This window comes from Cupressus sempervirens, chromosome 7, assembly GCF_028749045.1.
Source record: "Cupressus sempervirens isolate cs-2001-9-10 chromosome 7, ASM2874904v1, whole genome shotgun sequence".
Classification (NCBI taxonomy): domain Eukaryota; kingdom Viridiplantae; phylum Streptophyta; class Pinopsida; order Cupressales; family Cupressaceae; genus Cupressus; species Cupressus sempervirens.
Window position 1 is genome coordinate 719,688,834 of NC_143124.1, and position 21,449 is coordinate 719,710,282.

General features: G+C 37.2%; 1 protein-coding gene across 2 annotated transcripts in view; it reads left to right on the plus strand.

Annotated features, from left to right (window-relative positions):
• Window positions 1-21,449, plus strand: part of TERT (telomerase reverse transcriptase) — a 235,059-nt gene that overhangs the window by 133,026 nt on the left and 80,584 nt on the right. For both annotated transcript variants that reach the window (XM_089792665.1, XM_089792666.1), the window contains one exon: window positions 7,920-8,055. In XM_089792665.1, coding sequence (XP_089648791.1) covers window positions 7,920-8,055 — 136 coding nt within the window. The remainder of the gene's footprint in view (window positions 1-7,919; window positions 8,056-21,449) is intronic.

The window sequence follows — 21,449 nt, forward strand, 5'->3', positions numbered from 1 at the left end:
ATCTGATGAAAGCTTTCTAGCGGCTCTACCTCCATAGATGCAATGATTCAAGGGAAAAAAGACTAGATTACCATGCAAGGCTTCCTAACAAGCCACTAGGATGCTAGTGGCCTAGTTTATGGATCTCTATCAAACATCCACTAATATCACTATACAACTATCCATCTATTCTTACTCTTGCCTAACAACTTTTTTGAATTAAAATTTACTTCAACAACTTCAATGAAATTTAACTCTAACTATTAGAAGTAGAAACTAGGCAATAACACCAAGTGTTCTTAATCACCATGCAAGTCACAACAATGATAAGAGAAGCAATTTTGGTATTATCTTAAGCAACAATTTTCTCCAACCCTTCTTTTTAACTTTCTATTGGAAGTAGAAACCATGCAATAACACCAAGTGTTCTTAATCACCATGCAAGTCACAACAATGATAAGAGAAGCAATTTTGGTATTATCTTAAGCAACAATTTTCTTAAACCCCTTTTTAACTTTCTATTGGAGGTAGAAACCATGCAATAACACCAAGTGTTCTTAATCACCATGCAAGACACAACAATGATAAGAGAAACAATTTTGGTATTATCTTAAGCAACAATTTTATTCAACCCTTTACAAATGAGCGCAAATGATCTTATATAAGAGCCAAAATTACAACCAACGGTAGAGATTAAGAGGCAAACTCAAGGGCCAAGATTAAACTTTACAAACCCTAATTAGGGTTACCATCATTTAACCATTTACATGAGGGCACCAACTATGTGAGCCAATGAGAAAATTACAATAATTTGTCAGCCAATGAGAACATATGACACTTGGCATGATTTGATTGCATGCACAGGAAATTGCCACCTCATCAACCTTATCTTATAAATTTATTTAATCTTTGAGATGAGGTGAAGCCTTGGATGCTTGAACTCGTCCTTAGAAACTTTCTCATCACCACTTGAACTTGCTTGTACTTGATGTCTTGACCTTGAAAGGGTGAGGTCTCCATGCACTTGGGGTAATCTTGCCTTGGCCCCGGTGGCTTGCCTAGATGTGAACCTCCTTGCAATTTGAGAGTCTTGCTCTTGGCCACCACCCTGAAATCGAACTTGACCTCTTTCAACCTTTCGTCTCGCTTTCCTCCTTCATTATCCTTGCCTTCCTTAACCCTCCTGGTCTTTCCTAACCTTCCTATTCGATTTGGTTTGCATGAATAGCCAAGCCTTGCCTAGCCTTAAATATTTCTTCCTTGAAATTCACTCTTCCTTGAGATTCACTTTTCAATTTTCACCGCCTCTAAATCAAATATAAGAGGTGGGACCCCATATAAAATTGCTTTTGATTTTGCATTGTCCTAAGTTGCAATTCTAAATTTTCACTTATAATTCTAGCCCAATCAGATTTTCTTTTTCCATTTTCAATTTCATCAATAAAATAGTACGTCCAGTTCTCAAATTGCATACCTTGAGCCATGTCCATGATCTGGTTGAGAAGCACAATAAGGTCGCCATACTCCGACTTGAAATCTGACCGGGTGAACTTTGACGGCCTAGTAACTCCTCTCTTGCCTTTGTGTAACCATTTTTTCTTTAGATGAATGAAGTGGGCCTCTTGATTATCCTGAAAGAACTTGGTTGCTTGATCCATCATGACCACTGTCATGCCTTTATGCTGGGGAATATTGAATACTTCTTCAACCACTTATCTATTGATGTTAGCCAACACTCTCTTCCCTTCATAAAAAATGATGGACTTGGTCACAATATCAAATCGGGATGCACACTCCATTACCAATTTCGGAGAAGGCAAGGTAGGAGGAAAAGCTGCTGCGTGTACAATTCCGCTCTTGTAGATCTTTTTCGCCATGGGGGATTGTCCTTCCTTCAATATATCCTTCAACTGTACCATGTTTACCGTGCCAATGTTGGTATCACTTATCCGCCTCACTTTCGAGAAGAAGGTGGTCTTAGGCATCCTGTCTTCCTTGTCTTTTTTGGTATTCGTTCCCTTTGTTTCCTGCTTGCACTAACATCTACCATCCTAAACACTTATTTCTGCTCCTTCATTCTAAATGATATGGACTGCACTTATCAATCTCCAAACTTCTTTTATCGATGGAATCTAGCTTATTTCTGCCTCTCCAAATCCTATCTCTACACTTATCAATCTCCAAACTTCAATCCTAAGAGTGGGACTATCACTTATTTCTGCCTCTTTGTTACCTTAGGATGAACTACACTAATATCCCTCAACTTCAATCCTAGGGTGGTCTAGCTTATTTCTACCTCTCCAAGTGTCCTATCATGAAATCTACACTTATATCTCCCAACTTCAGCCTATCAATGGAAATGATAAAGTGGTGGATGAATAGTGCAAGAGGAAGATAAGGGAATGAACCAAGCAAGAACTAGGAATAAAATCTGCCTTTAAAACCAAACTTTACCTTTAAAAATGAATGAGAATCTTACCTTAAATCTGCCTTCTGCCAACAATCTGGCCTCTTCAAGTTCAGATCTGATCTTAGAAATTTCAATCCTCCCCCAAAATGTGATGCCCTAGCAAATGAATTGCTTGCAAAAATCTGCTCCTTTTTTCAAATTTCTACCTCCTTGCCAAAATCATCCAACTTGAAGGAAAATCGCTGCGCTAGGGCAGAAAAGTCTGCTCCAAATCAGAATTTCAACCTTCTAAAATCGCCCACACTTGCCAAAAATCAGATCTCAAATTGCCTTGCCTCTCCACTAAATAAAATTGCCATAGCTGGAGGAAAAAATCGCTACCCTAGGAGGAAAAATCAAACCCCAAAATTGCTTCCAATCTTGCAAAAAATCAGAGCTTCTCCCAACAAAATTGCCTTAGGGAAAAAATCGCCCAACCAAGGAAGAAATTGCTGCCAAGGAGAAAAAATATCAGACATCCAAAAATCGATGCCAAGGAGAAAATCGCTCAACTGGAGGAAAAATCACTCAACCAAGCAAGAGGAGGTGGAAATGAATGAGGAAATAAGAGGGGGGAAGCCCCTTCTTATATACTCTTGTTGAGGTCTGGAGTGGGCCGACCTGCTTGGAAGGAAATAAAATTTAAGTTAAACCCCCAAAGATGGCCCAATTTTAAATAAAACATGAAAATAACTAAGCCCCATAGTGAAATTGGCCCATTTAATTGCCAATTTAATTCAGAATTGCAAAATAGAAACAGAGTAAGCCTAGGAGATGTCAAAATTTTCATTGAAGAACATTTTGGCAATTAAAATCAAATCTAGCAAGCCAAAATCAATTTTCAATTCCAAATTATCGATTTCCTTTAACATTTCGAAAATCCTCTAGGCAAAATTTCAACCAAATTAATGAGATTTTGCAATTTAATCCAATTTCAATTTTGCAATACAATTTCAATTTTTTTAACAAAATAGATCCTTTTCCTAGCAATTGAAAATCAAACTCTAAATCCAATTTCACTATCAAAAATTTCCTTTCACCGAAAAAGTTCAAGATTTCCAAAATGGCTAAATCTAAAATTCATTTTGAAAATGCTCAAGCTTATACAATTATATCAAATTTTCAAAATTTGTCCAAGTCCAAAATTTGCAAATTTGTCCTACCAGATATTGTTTTAAGTTTAACCATCGAAAAAATGTTGTTGTTGAATTTTGTTTGGCCTAAGGAAAAAATTAAATGTTTCAGAAAATCAAGTTTAGCACCAGGTGAAATAAACCAAATCCCTCGTGGCCTGAAGCCGTCCAAGGTGTAAAATTACCAATTCGGAAACCTCTGGACAACTCCAAATTTTGCTAAAGCAACCAAAAAAAAATCCCAACACCTGTGAAAATTGCCAAGGCTTGCTCGAAAAAAAAGGGGGCCCTCAAAAATTTTGGGACGATCGTGTGAAACCTCAGAACAATACTCTTTTCTAAGATTGTCCTAGGTACTTATTTTTCTTTTGTTCACGTCCGAGTACCAATCCACAACAACTCGTCACAGAGTAGCCGAAATTTGCTGTACCCATAAGTCCTTGTCCGTAACTGCATTGTTTGTCCATATTGTTTCACACGTATGACAATATCTGACAGGATCTTCCTTCCCGTCTCCAATAAATTTTGGTATTTTTTTTTCTGAGACATGATTCTTCTCGTTGGTTGATGTGGACTAGTTGATCGTGTACCAATTGATTGGATTCCCAAACTTATAGGATTAGATCCCACTGGGTTGCTTTTACCACCGTGTTGTTGTGTCCCGCTGACACTTGTCCTTGCCTCGGTGTCTTGACCTTCCCTTGGCTCTTCACCGCCTTCATCTTGGTTTTCCTCCCTTCGCTGTGTGCAAGAGAAATTCATGAATTGTTCTGATGTCTCTTCAATTCAAGTTCAACCTCTGTTGTGTCTCTTTGAGCTCTTTGAGAAATTCCTTGCTGCTTTTCACTCGTCGGTGTCTGGCGAACTGTGGTCTTCGCCTTTGGTGTTTTCTGCACCTCCCAAGGCACCCCTTTGGTCACCTTTTGTGACACCTCCGAGGTCCCCTTCAGACAACCCTTCAACTGGTTCTCCCTCGGCGAGTTTCCTTAACCTCTGCATTCGTTCGACTTGCTGCGTGAGAATTAAAGGTTCATGTGTGGCTTGCAAATCATCCATTTTCTCCTTTCTCCTTTCTATTTCTATTTTTATTTAGTAAATTGGGCATTAATTTAAACAACTGTCATAAGTAATATACATAACACTATTTATTTATATATCCATACATACGGTTCAACTATGTGACCATTACATTTGCCACTCCCAAGGCTTAAAGCTCATGGTTGGCCTCCGTCCAGTTTCATCACGTTCCTACTCCTGGCAGTTGTTTCCAGCAAAGTGCCTCAAGATCTATTGGCATCATTGCTCCCTCTCCATTTCCTCCCTTCGCCTCGCTTGTGCGAGAAACGCTTGCATGAAGAGACGGGGAAACTGATGCAATAGCCTATTTTCTGCGAGGCTCACGTTAAAGGCATCCTAGATGGTGTCCTCAGGAACTTCCATGTGTACAACTTATCTCCTTACAAAGGTTTCGATAGTTGCTCGAAACAAAATGTGAAAGCTCTCCGTTGAAGCATGTTCACCTTCAAAGAGCTCCGTCTCTCTATCATCATTGGTTCTGACATTCTCAGGAATGGGTATTCCCATTTATCCTTCAAGTTCCATTTGCTGTGTTGTTCCTAGTTTCAAGCGACAACGACGGCAAATGTTTACCCTCTAGGGTAACAAAAAATAATGGATAAGTATAGAACAAGATATTGAATACAAGAATTGTAGATAATTCGGAAGCAACTTATGTATTCATTAACCATTGAATGCAAGGTTACATTACCAATGCACAACCTATCCTTTAAGTAAAGTGGATTCATACATATAGTATAATTGCACCCATATAACTTCCCTCGGTTATGCCAAACTGTCTAACTACCCAATTTTTCGATAACAAACTTGGGACAATTACTCTCAAATTGTGTAACTAATCAACTCACCCAAGAAGACCTTTCTATCTGTGTCTCACAATCAAAGATATGAACTTGTACATCTATGGTTCAAAATCATTGGACTTCCTAAGGCCTCCAATTCTATTGAGTAAGGTGATCAAGTCACTGATCTTCTCCCTAAAGTCTGACTTGTGATCACCTTGGGCCATCTTGTCAAAGAAGCTCTTTGTTCATCGTTTATGAATCGTATGCAATCTAGCTTCTGCTAGTTCCTTCTTTTTTAGGCCTTCTCTTTTGTCATATTAATGCACATTGGAACCTTGAAGATTTTGTGTTGGTATCCAAACTGATAATAGTGTTCCCATAAACCAACCCTTATGATTTTAGACTTAATCAAAATGCTGATGCAGGCCATCATGAACTCGGTTAAAGAGCAGCTATTGGAAATGTGGAAACCAAGTTAATATGACTCTGAATAATAGGAACCTTCACTTTCTTTGTGGAGGCTTCCACTCTTTTGAGGAATTCAGCCATGTCTAGGTGTGCAAGTTCAGTGACTTTGATTTCATAAACGTATGAGGTCACCTTTGACAGGGAGATAGAGTTTTGAAATTTTTCATATCAACATTTCTTTTTTTTTCTTGTCTTTTGGAGGGACTGACTCTTCTGACATAGCAAGAATACCTGTGGGTGAAGCTGTAACATGAAAATCTCAAAATGTAAGAGAATCTTCATGTGGCATGGATGAATCCATAAGACACTATTAGAGGCTCAAACTTTGCAGATCTCGAAGCATACTTGTACTGGATATAATGGAAGGTCTTTGAGCAATGGAAAATGAAGCAGTTTGGATGAAATCAGTTATATGGATGGGAGAAAACCAGAGAGCGAGATATTTTTGGAGCATTGCAGGTGGATGGAAAGCAAGTATTGAGTATGGAAATGAGGTGCGTAAGCGTATATATACAGATGGGAACACTTTTCACTCTGAAGGGGGGTTTTTAATTTCCATTACAAGTCATTAAGAGGGTACTTGCTGTTTGCAGACGGGTTTCTAAATTCCATTTGTAGCTTGGAAAGAGAATTCAAAAGTGCTTGGAAGACACTTGCAAGTGAGCTTTTTAGTTCCAGTTACAAGTAGGGGAAAAACTTAGCTCTTTTTTGGCATGACAAGCTCACAGATGGGATTTTAGTTCTGTCTGCAATTAGTGAAAATGACTCATTGCTTGAATTATTTCTCTGTCGGTAAAACTTGTTTTAGAATTTGGGGGAAGAACTCATATTGTTTTGGAAAACAATACACTCATGCAAAGATTATCTATCTGAAAACGATTTGTAATTCAAAAACCTATATACAAAAACAAAGCAAAAGAAACCATAGCTTGCACCAAAAAGAATTCCAAAATTAAAAGCATACCTCTTCTTGAGAATCTCTAACGCAATGGAGAAGTCGTCTTGGAAATGTGAAGAAGAAGTCTTGGAAAGGTGAAGAAGTTGGATTCAAAAATTGGCGTTCCAAGTCAAAAATCCTCTTTCCAAGTTTGAGGCGAGTTTGAGTCCTGTAACTATGAGAAAAATACATGAAAACAAGTTCTTAAGCTATTAGATGAAGAAGGGTTTCTATTTCATAAAAATATTTAATTTGCTTTGCGCAACAAATTCTCTTTCTTTTATATGTTCCTTTTTAGTCCTTTTAATTTGAACTTCCTTTTCCCTCATAATACTCCCTTCATAAGTGTTCAGAAACACTTATTAGTTAAGCTTTATAATGTTCTGTTAGATTGCCATTTACTAAAATAATAATAATAATATTTAAGTTGTTATTTTACAATGTTTTGAAATAAAGCTATCAAGCCAAGATAAACTATTATTATTAAAATATTTCCCAAATTTTATGTTCTTAGCTCATGGGAAACAAATAAATGGGTCCCCATTTCTTTTGATTAGAAAATGGACTTGAGAAGTGATACAATGTTGCTAATGGTATAGTTTTGTATTGGATTATTTTGATTTTGTGCTGGTAATGCTTAGGTCTTAGACACACACCACATGCTTTCTTCACTTTCCCATGTTCCTACCTTAGCTACTAGATTTTCATTGTGCTCTAGCAGCATGATGCAAACCCTAGTGGGTAACTATGCACCAGTGCTCTAAAGTCATCTTAGTTAACAAAGAACAATTGAAGTTGCAGGAGGAATCATTATTTCCCTATCAATGGTAAATGACAATAGTCTCATGTCTGAGTATTTTGAAAAGGGTTTGCCTTAGCAATTTGGGTATTGATAGAGGGGAGGGAAAGGGGCTGAAATAAAGAAGTTACCAAATTGATGTGATTTCAACTTGAGCTTACCATTTGGCTAGTGTGAGACATTAAAATTTGATTTCCTAAAAAGGTAATTTAGTACATAATGATTCTAGCAGAATATATATTGATTTGTAAAATTTATTGTTTTTGCATAATTTGTTTTCTTCTTTATGCAGAAATTGGAGTCTCCTATCAACTCTAAAATGTATTATCAGAAATGCTCAACGTTGCCAGTATGCAAAACTTCTTACACGCCATTGCCCAATACAAATCAAGCGACCAATTGAAGCTTCTACTGTGCCATCATCAGAGGTGAGGGTTGAAAGTAATCTTAGGAATTGTGGCATTGTCTTGTAATTACATTTGCTGTTGCATTCTTAGATTTTTGCAGTATAGACCAAAATGATATTAGAGAATTTTGTATTTTGTTATCAACATCTTGATTTCTATTGACGTCTTGAATTTAGTTGTCCTTCTAATGTATTTAGAAAGCAATTGTTGTGTATTGGTCGTCCTTGACATGGATTCAAGTGGGCAGCCATGGACATGGAAGATAACACAACAGAACTTACTTCTAGTTGGGTTAGGGAATCAATAGTTCTAAATTTTGATACACCAAGATTATATAATGTGCCTGAAAGGATGGAAAAAGAGACGGTGTATCTCTTAAAGGGATAGAGAGGGGCCTGAGGAGGACAAAAGAAAGATTTGTGCAGGTCAAAACTTAGAAATTGTGCAGTGACTAGTGGAAGCATGGCAGAAGAGGAACCTAAGATGTAGGTTTACTCAAGATAGCATTGATGTAATTGCTCTAATATCCCGAATGTATATTTTCCCAATTCTCTCACCAATCAAATTTCAGAATGCAAGCAAATAGCTCATGCAATAAACTTTCAGATTAAAATGAAAAATGCTCATATAGAATACCTCCAAAATTACAACTTTATTATGATTTTAGCAACATGATATCATAACCAGCGAATCCATATAAAATCCTCAAAAATATGTTATTGCATTATACATCAGCAATGCAGTAACAAACATCAAGCAAAAATACAGTCGAATTGAAAATAAACAATAAAATGCACCTATAGTCTCAAATGTGAATTCTGATTTGAATCTGCAATGGATATTGAATTGGGGCTATGTTCAGTCCACCTAGAAATTGTCCTGAAGGTTGGCGTCCTTGGGTCTGAAATGGAAGATGTAATCTCTCCCAATGTTTCTCCAAGAGAATCTCAAATTGTCCAAACAAACAATAATCCAAGCATGCTAAAAATGAACTTCTCATCCTTCTTTTATGGTCAAAACGGTGACCCTTCAATTTCCTTCTCCCGTCCTTTTGTCTTATTCCTTCTTGGCACCTTTAACCCACTTTATAATATTAAGTCGACCCATTTTATAAATTTGCATTAAGCTCCCTTAAGACAATTAATATTTAATGAGTTTTGCTTCAGAATTCCCGATGTCCCAAAAATGGGACATTACATGTCCTTGCTCCTTGAGATTGCTCGTTCTAAAGCAATCGGTACCAGGATCCCATATAAATCTGCAAGTGGCCCTATAGTCCAATCTGAAAATTACTGCTATGCCCATTTGTTGCACTACTCTGATTAACCTACGAGTCATAAAATAACTTAACATGAACCCCAACACCAATCAACAGGATATTTGACGTCCAAAACATCTTGTGTATACTCAATTGGGACAACTTGCCATGTGCTACTGTCATAAAAGGAATTGTTGGCTACCCAACTGAGTACCTTACTCCAATTGTAACTGCATACACCTCACGAGGTGGTGGGAGCTCAACAATATACCAATCTCCACCAAGAATGGAGTGCAACAAATCACTTATCCCAACTCCCTGTTTCCATAACGCATGTGGATGCCCTACTTGGGTCCCAAGTGAAGACCTGTGTGATGTCCCCAATATCACCCACTAACTCTTGTAATACTTGTGCTGTAGTGCCCCTTTCTCTGCTTTTATATGATATTTCAAGCCTCAAATCACATCTTTAAAATCAAATAACCAATATTTCAAAGATCCACCAATTTCTCAATAAACCCCAAATCGGGTATGCCAGAAATAGTGCCAAAAACTTCACAGCTTCACCTATTATTAATAAATCTGAAAGTGGAAATTTTTACAGAAATTTGAGCAGCATAACAGCCTATAAAATGACATTTCCAGATCTGTATAACATGCACACAATAGCTCCCAAACGGAGGACAAAAACAATGCTCATCGGGCTCCCGAAAATAGCACAAAATAGCTCGAAATCACCACAAAAACTTAATAATCTATCACAAAAGTATAATCATATCCAAATACATATATTCAGCTCTATTTTAACATTTAAAAGTTTGATATACAGCAGCAACCCAAACTGATATGAAATACTCAACTGGAAACACCAAACTCTTACAAAAAATACACCCGAAAACTCACAAATCTGCACTGTTCAACACAAAGGCAAACTCTGCATGAGCATGCACATGGAATGGCTTCAAACTCCCGTCCTTAGCCTTCCTGGAAACTTGCAAACTCCCGTTCTTGGGTCTCCTTCTTCACAGGTTTGGCAGCCTCTGAAGAACAACAAAGCAATGCGCAAAAAATCAAGTTCTGGATTGAGCCCAAAATGCCTCCAAACCCCTTAAAAGAGGGCATAACCCTAACTCACGTCCAAGAGGGGTTAATAAAACATATTTTAATAATAATTTTCATTTATTAGTCCATTAGCTTCCAAAGATTATCCCCTTTTTCCGAAACTTCACCTTTTTGGGCCTGCCTGCCTTAGCAAAGATTATTATTTTTAATTATTTGAAAAGGGGACATGACAAGTCCTCCCCTTCCAAATATTGCTTGTCCTCAAGCAATGGCTGAACAATAGACCAATCAATCTACCTGGATCCCAAATGTAGTCATGAACTATACTATTATCAATTAACACAGGCTCCTGCAATATCCTCTGCAATATAACCAAGAGGAATCCATAATCAAACTGACAATTACTGCTCAACCAAACTCCAAAGTCACAACTTCCACAGTTAGAAACCCACGAGACACAAACTCTTAGAACATCAAAACTCAAGTAAAGTGGACAAATTAAATTGCCAACATAGTAAATACCATCAACGTATCCCACTGGCCTATACGAAATGTACAATCCAACTTTGCAACAATGGTGAACGCTCCCGAATGAAACCGTACCAAGTATGGAGAATCCACACACTGTACAACTCCTGCAGTCAACACAACTCTGCAGATCACCGGCCACTATCTCATAACCATAACTCCCATGCACCCTTGATGGTGAAAAGCCATCACAAGATAAACAACAAGAAATGGAACCCAAACCAAGTTTGTCTGCCATCAACTCCTCAGCACAAGGATCAAATGCTAACTGATGTACATACCCTGCAATATAATGTTGATAAAAAAAACCAACCTCAGTCAACAACTCACCATGAACAAGTGATACAACCCACTATGATTGATCACCAGCTAAGTCAGGAGATGTCATAGCCAAAGGAGTAGAATCAATAACAACACCCACTGAAGCATCACTCCAAAACTCCTGCTCTAAGTCATGTATTATCAAGCTGTCAACTGCAGGACCTATCGCCATGTCGTGCCCATCGCAACTTTCATCCCGAGGCATCAAACTATCCCATAATTGATGATAAGCACTAGGAACCAAAGTACATCTCTGTATCATCATCTCATCAACATGGTCATCAAAGGTGAATTGATGAGCATACCTCACAATGTAATGTTGATAGAATGCGCCAATCTCAGTCAGTGGCTCAGACTGCAATCCAGATGTAACTAACTGCAATTGATCACTAGCAGGAACCATGCCAACTGTTGGCTCACCAACATCACACGTGGTCTTTGATACATCATCTCTAGTCTTTGTGCCATTAGTACTAGAGGTCACCACCATGTCAGGCATACCACAACAATCTGTTGCAGCACCCAACTCAACTGAACCTGACTCTAGTGGGGACAAACCCGATATGCCAATGTTAGTATCAAGGATGGATGCATCCCCATCTCCACTGTCTTTGACAATCTCGACCATGGACATCCTCGGATCACCAGACACCATAGCTTGTGACTGTATAGAATCTGGTAAAGACTGTAGTTGCTCTAACTCCATGGTCACCTTAGCCAAATGAAATTGTGACTCCTTGAAAGCCAACTGTGTACTCTCAAGAATCTCAAAAGTCAGCTCAAGCTGCTGAGTAAGCTCGCTCACCTCATCTTCCTTGGCCAACAATACATCCTATGCTATACTGCCCCACTCCATAAGATAATCTCTATCGGCTACCAACTGCATATAATCCTGTCTCAGAATCTGGATAGCCTCCCATAAAGAGTGGAACTCTGTCAAGGAAAGGTAACTGCCTCCCTGCTCATCACTAGTAGGAGAACCCCATCCATAAATTGCTAACAACTGATGAGCAGCATCAAAATGCTAGCAAGCGATAGCAATGTCATGCTCACTAACTCTCAACTGATTAGACACATGATGGCACTGGCTAGACTGTCTCCTACAAACCTCCTCTGATGCACTATCTAAAGGAGTATCCTCAAAGTTACTAGTCTCTAGAGTATTACCATCCATATCCTGTGAATCAACTCCAAAGCTCATATCAACATATGGAGTATCAAAAACTGTAGCACTGATGTCTAACTCCTTTGTACCAAAAGAAACTGCCAAGGAAACTAAGTCTTCAAAACTACCCACTGCATCCTCCTGGATGTCATCAATGCCAATATGATCCTGGGACTCATCTATACACACTGCCAAATATGAAAGATCATCAGCACATTCCAGCAAGTATGGTCGACTGGATATATGAACAAAGCCCAACACCGGTGTATAAAAGCTACTACTAGCATCAGACAAGCTGCTGGCACAAGAAAAGACAACACCGTGCAATCTGCTAATCAAATCCATGATAGCACCCAAACAAACACTGCTGCCAAAAAGTGTTAAAGATCTCCAGTCAACTGAATCCCAAACGCCAATATAACAATCTCGAGTCCATATCTGTAAACTAGAATCAGCTGGTAACTCAAGAAAACTCCTCACCTGAGTAATATGACCAATACCAACTAACTCCACATACCTGTCATGATGAGATAATGAAGTCACAATACTGTCTTTGTTCACTTTTAGCTGGCTGGACAAATCATGTGAAGTACTACCAGCCTCAACCTCATGTGTTGAAGCATCTAACTGTGCCTGGTACTCTCTCTTAGCAAAGTCATGAATGCTCAATGTCTGCTCATCTCTACCAGGTATCTCACCATCATGCACAACAACATCCTCATAATCATCATCTGAACCCACTACGCTATAGTCACTACCTATTGTAACTATACCATCATGAATACCTGTGACATCACCCTTTGACGACCTGTATACAATTGTCTCAATTTGAGTATCAAGTTGACCATTACTATCAATCTGCGTAATATCCTTTCTCACTACCTCTTGTGGCAGAGTAGAATTTGAGACCTCAGCCTAGCTATAAGCTAGTTTCTCAAATTCCTCATGCAAGTTCTTGGTAATTGTGTCATCTGCCCTGTGAGAAAATCTGCCAAATAGAAATCCAATCAACTTATCCACCTTAGCTGGGTCGGACAACATGTCATTCATTATACGGTGGTGCTCAACCAACTGTTCAGACATGTCATGGCTTATTTTCCTAAATTTATCTCAAATGTTTAAATAACCATCCTTTCTACTGTTCTGACTCTGGATATCAATTGTCCAAGATCGTGTCCTCTGAGACTCTGTACTATACCTGTCCATTCTGGATAAAGTAGAGTGTAACCCCAATAGGTTATAACTTCTTCAAACACCAAGAACTAACATGCAATTGATTAGAAGTAGCATGCAACCATAGATTTTGACATGCAGCTAATTAGAAGCAACATGCAACCACCAAATTCACTAGGAACTAACATGCAAATGATTAGAAGTAGCATGCAACATTAGATTTTGACATGCAGCTGATTAGAAGCAACATGCAACCACCAAATTCACCAAGAACTAACATGCAAATGATTAGAAATAGCATGCAACCATAAATTTTGACATGCAAGATTTGGGTAGTTGTCAAAACTGACATGCAAACTTCTACAAACCCTTAGGCTGGCAAGATCATAGCTCTGATACCACTGTAGTGTCCTTTTCTCTGCTTTTATATGATATTTCAAGCCTCAAATCAGATCTTTAAAATCAAACAACCAATATTTCAAAGATCCACCAATTTCTCAATAAACCCCAAATTAGGTATGCCAGAAATAGTTCCAAAAGCTTCACAGCTTCACCTATTATTAATAAATCTGAAAGTGAAAATTTTTACAGAAATTTGAGCAGCATAATAGCCTATAAAATGACATTTTCAGATCTGTATAACATGCACACAATAGCTCCCAAACGGAGGACAAAAACAATGCTCATTGGGCTCCCAGAAATAGCACAAAATAGCTCGAAATCACCACAAAAACTTAATAATCTATCACAGAAGTATAATCATATCCAAATACATATATTCAGCTCTATTTTAACATTTAAAAGTCTGATATACAGCAGCAACCCAAACTGATATGAAATACTCAACCGGAAACACCAAACTGTTACAAAAAATACATCCGAAAACTCACAAATCTGTATTGTTTAGCACAAAGGAAAACTTTGCATGAGCATGCACATGGAATGGCTTCAAACTCCCGTCCTTAGCCTTCTTGGAAACCTGCAAACTCCCGTTCTTGGGTCTCCTTCACAGGTTTGGCAACCTCTGAAGAACAACAAAGCAATGCGCAAAAAATCAAGTTCTGAAATGAGTCCAAAATGCCTCCAAACCCGTTTAAAGAGGGCATAACCCTAACTCACGTCCAAGAGGGGTTAATAAAACATATTTTAATAATAATTTTCATTTATTAGTCCATTAGCTTCCAAAGATTATCCCCTTTTTCCGAAACTTCACCTTTTTGGGCCTGCCTGCCTTAGCAAAGATTATTATTTTTAATTATTTGAAAAGGGGACATGACATGTGCCCATAAAGAGGATGATATTTGCTAGACTAGCTCATAAACTTTTCCACCATCAGACAATAATGGAGTAATCCAAAATAGGTGTCGCAAGAGTGAACACCTCAAAAGAGAGCATCTCAGAAAGCCATCCTATCTTGCCTCCCTCAATTGTGTAAGGACATACATCACACCAACTCTCGAAATTCTACACACAAGAGGAATCCATCAAAATCAAAATCTATCCAAGAAGATCGTCAAACTCCTGTTGTACAATTTTGACTTCATCTTCACCATACCTGGATTGGTGAAGTCGATCAGTGGAATCCAACCAAGCTATACTGCTATTTCTGTCAATACTTGGGTCCCAAAGAAAACAACTCTCACATCCATTGTCCATAAGGAGATACAAACCACTGAAGGGATCTCCAACCTCATAACTACAATTGACCTCTCTAAGACCCTTATGGATGTGCCGACTTTGCAAGTAATCTAGCTGGTGCAACTGACATCATAATCACCCTGTAAACTTGTATCCGCATGACACCCCTGTGACATCGAAGTAAGCAAGGCATTCGGATACGTATCACTATAATGAAAAACTGATTAGGTCCCCTATAAGTAATCTCCAATCACCACTTGATTCAAATACTTGCAGCCTCTAAATTCATCTTTCGAAGATAGCAGACTTTCATCCTAGAATGAATGATACAATCTTTGAGTCAACCCGCACTTGGGTCTCATCAAGTCCTCTACATGTAGGTCAAATGAAAAGTGATGAGCACTATGGCTCATCATCAATAACTCCAATCTCCATCTATGGCTCATCATATAGTAAAACTTGCCCACTGGTAGTTGATGAATCCTGACCAACCTAATCAATCCTTGTGCTAGCATCACTAACAACCTCCTCAACAACCATATCTAAATGTTGGGCCAAATTTAGAGCATGCCACATCTAATTCCCGATTTAATTCAGCAGTCTGATTTTATGCTTCATGAAATGCCACTGAAGTAGCCTCAAGGGTGTCCTTGGCATTCATGAGCTCACATATACATACATCTACTTCTACTTCCTTCTTCATTAGTGCTTCCGATTAAATCTGTGTAGGGTCAAGGAGATGATCACGATCTGAAAGAAGGTGTAGGTAATCTGATTTCATAGTTTTCAACCCTTTTTGTATTATTAATAGCTGTGGAAATTCCTCTTTAACTCCCCTTTGTCTCCCCTCCACCTATTCCTTTCAAAGGTGTTTTTCAAACATCCCATAAATGTCATCAAAGTGTGATAAAGCTGGAACAATCTTATGTTCAGTTACTTTCATTTGACACTCCAAATGAGGTGAACTAGTAGGTGTATGAGCTAAGTCAAATGCATGTGAGGTGGGAGAAACTGCTTTATCATACATATCCATATCATTTGTAGAGACCTGTAGGTTTGAATCAAAATCAACATCAACACTAACAAAAAATGTTGAGTCTTTATTATTGGTTGATTGGACAATCTTCTCCAACGTGTTATTAACATGGCCATCAAGAGCACTAGTGTTGGAAGCCCTGTAAGAGACCTCTACCTCATACTACCAATCAATAATCCTTTACCATGTTTAACATCTTCTACATGATTATGCGAAGGCTGTCAATTAGTGGCAGTTGGCTGCTCTTCTTTTTCAAGACTACCAGTAAGACGATTATTGTCTTCCTCATACAAATTTCTGCACCCGTCTTTTGCAAGGAGATCTTAGGCCAATTCATAATATTTCTTCTTTGCCATATCAGCCTTGTTTTGAAGCTTTGAATGGAAATCTATGTAATCAATGAAGGGTAATTCTTTTGAACTTGTGGAGGAAGTTTGATGCACTCATCATATATGCTGAGTAATTCAATTCTTGCATCAGGTGGGAAATTTTTGGCTAATTGTTGCTGTAATTTAACATGATCTTGTTTGACTTTTTCCATGTCATGTACTTTTCTCATGACTAGATACTACTTGTCTCTGGAGGCAAATGCGCAACTTTAATGCAAATCTTGTCTGGACCAAATAAATACAAATAGTTGATGATTATAGCAGTATACAAACTCTCAACAAATGTTTAGATTCTATTAATTGTCTCCAGCTGTAATCTGGGCAAACACTTCTCAAGGTTTGAGTTTGATACCAGTGAAATATTCTCTAGTGGTTCTGTTTTGTTATTTTAGCAAGCAACTTGCGTGAACGCTGGTTATAAATTTCAACAACAAAGAATGCAGTCATTCTCACAGATATGCAAAAAACACAGGATATTAAATCAAGCACATTTTGCCAAGCAATTAACATTCAAAGACTGTTCTCACAGATGCACAACTTTAAAGCAAATCTGGTCTGGACCAAATAAATACAAATAGTTGATGATTATAGCAGTATACAAACTCTCAACAAATGTTTAGATTCTATTAATTGTCTCCAGCTGTAATCTGGGCAAACACTTCTCAAGGTTTGAGTTTGATACCAACGAAATATCCTCTAGTGGTTCTGTTTTGTTATTTTAGCAATCAACTTGCGTGAATGCTGGTTATAAATTTCAACAACAAAGAATGCAGTCATTCTCACAGATATGCAAAAAGCACAGGATATTAAATCAAGCACATTTCGCCAAGCAATTAACATTCAAAGACTGTTCTTGCAGAATACAACTGCCCAGATTGCTCCACAAATACGATGAGTATTCTTAATTTTCCAAACCTGCACCACCTTGATTTCTTCATAGTAGATTTAAGAGTCCAAAGTATAGTATATGCAGACCAGGCCACTTCCAGCATTAGCAAAATAATTCTCAGGTTCCAAATAATTATTCCCAGAATTAATGTAGTTTGCAACCTTAGCTCACAAAAAATTCTTAGGAAAACTTCCCAGTGAGTAATCCTCTGTATCAGTAGTTCTTAACCTTGCAATACAAAATCAGTTGGTCGCTACGATGAGTATATTTAACAGACCGACGCTTCCTTGTATTGCTAAATTCCAAGTCAATTAGTATTTTATATTCAACGTCTTGTATGGAACCTCTGCCACTATGGAAACTACAAACATAATCACCCCACATTAAAACTCACGGCAAATAATGTATGCAGGTTGTTTAGTAACAATAGGAGGTTGGCATAGTATTATATCTCTGCGTTTTCATAATGTCATGAGCTATTAAAGCCTGCAATGAATCAACATGATAACTCACTAAATTTTGGTGTTTGATTCTCAATTCAATTATACTGCAGTCGCTAAGCTCTAGTAACGGGGAGGGGGTCTTGCACCTGTTACTACCCTGCAAGATTCTCTGCTCACTGCAACATAATGCTGAGAGTGATTTTTCTTTCAACAGCTCCCATACGAACTGTTTTCTGGTTCCCCCCTAATGTCTCCAGCCAATACCGTGAATGAATAGAATAAGCTCGAAAACATAAATATATTCAACAAAACAAAGGCCTGACACAAGATATTCCAAAATTTTAAAGCCTGAATAATCCACTCGCTTGCTCGACAGGGATGGTCACAGACAATTAATATCTCTTATTTATTGCACGTGATGAAATCAAGTGTGTGTCCTGCTAGCTTAGAACTAACTGTAAAGTGTCGGCAGAACAACTTTATACAGTTTCCAAAATTGATAAGACCCAATATTTATCTCCACAAACATTCACGACAATTAAAACATTTAATGCCTTGCGTGTATGCCTGCCTTAGACCTTAGAATGATCTCTCAACAATATAACTTTGAATGAATGTATTGAACCAGATGAAATTTCAACAACTTGATAAAGTTTCAATGGTCAATTTTACAGGGTTTCACTGCTCTAATAGTATTGAGAATAATAATAATGTTCTGCTCATATCCTGTACTTTGCTTTCTGCCACATTTTTGTTTTTGCCTAATAATCATCGATGACACTGGAATTGTATGTAACACCTCCTAGTAGTAACGACACTCCAAGAGATTGTGTATGACAAAACAACTGTAGACGAGTTAAACCAAATACTCATTACCCAGCAAGCCAGTGGTAATGCTTCTCCAATATTGTGATTCTCAAAACTATTCCCTTCTGCTACTTCATAATCGTCTGTTCTACTAATTCACAATTGCCCAGTATTATTCTTCCCACTATATGAGGACAACAAATATTCAACCTTACATTCCGTTATTCACGACAACGCCAATATTTTAAATAGTTTACCAAGCATATATTATATGAATAAGGGGCCTGCAAAAATTGCCAATAACTTATAAGTGAACCATATAACATCAATAGACGCGTTATAATAATTTGGTTTCCTCTTTAATTTATTGCAGGTTCCCAACAAAACCAGACTCTCCCAACAACGACAATGACCATTTGCGGCGCTCATACACTATAGTCGTCTAAAACAATTTTGATAGTTCAATCTTATGACAAAACATAACATCTTCATTTAAGAACCAGCCACCTCTTAATTTTACGGATTCAGTCCTATACACAAAGCAATACATTCTGTGGAAGGTATTCTTTGTAAACAATAGCCACAGCCAATACCATTCTCCCTCAGCTATAATTATTCAACATGGGATTTAGCAAGCTTGAGCAAATATATTAAAGGCCTCCATTATAAGTTTAGACATCTGCTATAATAAAGATGGGTTCAACAATCTTTACCTCCATGTCAATATTTAATTTCACGAAGACTGTGATCCCACCAATGTATTTCCGCAGGATTATTCTTCATGCCCAGATTAATATTGCCAAACACCTTCATATTAAAGTAATATTTCCCACTTAACCATTCACAGGAATAAATCTTTTCCAAGTAATAACTTCACAAGAAATTTCCTGTAGCTATAGACGGCTGGAATAATATTTGGTCTTTAAATGTATTTTGATGAACTTTCGATTATATTCAACAAGATGACAGGTTCAATGCTCTGATACCATTGTAATATCCTGAATGGATATTTTCCTAGTTTTTCTCACCAATAAAATTTCAGAATGCAAGCAGATAGCTCAAGCCTCATGCAATAACTTCGAGATTAAAATGAAATGCTCATATAGAAGACCTCCAAAATTACTACTTGTAATGTCCCCATGTCTAAGATGGATTTTAATAATAATTAGAAAATATAAATATAATTGTAATTGTAATAATAATAATATTGAATAAAATAATAATAACAATATCAAGATATAAATAAAAATAAATAAAAATTATTAATATAATATCGAATATGAGATTAGATAAATAATAACTTAAAATTATGTATATTATAACTAAATAAGTTTAAATTAAAGATTTAAACTTATTTAATAAAAATTAAATCTTATGGATGTGACCATTCAAGAATAGATCTTATGGACGCGACCATTCAAGAATAGATCTTAGAAGAGATATAAAAAGAAGAAACAAAAAAATAGAAGAAAAGATACAGATTTAATATATGAATTTGCAAAATCAGATATAGATTTCTTATACTAAACAAGCATAAGAAGAAACTAAATTGAAATTAAGAAGATAAAGATATCCATGGATAATATGCATATAATAGAGAGACTTCAATGTAAGCGACCGACATATATTGATATAGTGACCAAGTGAATATTTTAGCAAGGAACGAATACAAAGACAACGAAGAGATGCAATGTTCAAGTGGAGAGTCAACAATAATAAGAGCAAATAGAAATTATTTCACAACAGATCATCGCATAATTCTCCTGCCTTCTTATTTACCCATACCAGATTACACATGCAGTCAGCAACTGTGAAAGGAGAAGTTGAAACACCGTCCACTCAGCAAAGGTGAAAGTTCAATAAATATTATAACATCCACGGAGGAGTAATACAGAAGACCATGAAGAATATATGATGAAAATAATGATGAAAGTGGGAAGATAAAAAGTGACGCAATAGAGATAACAAACCACAGGTCAACCACTGTCCAAAGCAAAGTAACGTGAATCGGAATCGACAAGGCCGAATCGAATCGTGAATCGGCAATGAATCGGTGATGAATCGGCAAATTTGAAAAAATCTTTCAAATTTAAAGATTTTAACAAGTTAAAACTTATTTCATGCACCCTTTATTGAATATAACTTAAACACACTATAACATCATCAAATAGAAGTTAAAACTTAACATACATAAACATGGAACATAAACTCCATCACATATGTAACTATGTTATCTAAAATGTAAATTGTAGGCTAGCTGAAGTAAATAGAAATCAAATGATCATAACGATTTAAATCATAGAATGTATGTAAGATGATCCATAAGACATCAAATCATAAATGTGTGTAAGAATCTAAGATGAAGATCCATGAAAGTTTGAAACATATGTCTATCAATGATTCAGTATCAATATCTGTAAACAAAATATAAAAGCAAGGCTCCAGCTCAAGCCTCAGGCTCATAGTCATCATCAAACCGATTTTTGGAGATACCCGATGGCGATTTTGGCGATTTTTGCCATGAATCGCTGATTTGGGTGATTCAGGCAATTCAAAAGAAAAAATTGCCACCAGTGATTTCTGATCCCAAAAAAATCGGGAGTCATGAATCTGATCGCCAAATCGGCGATTTCGGCAATTTCAAGGCGATTTTTGGAACTATGGTCCAAAGTATTAAATGACATCAGTATCTTCAACAACAAAGAT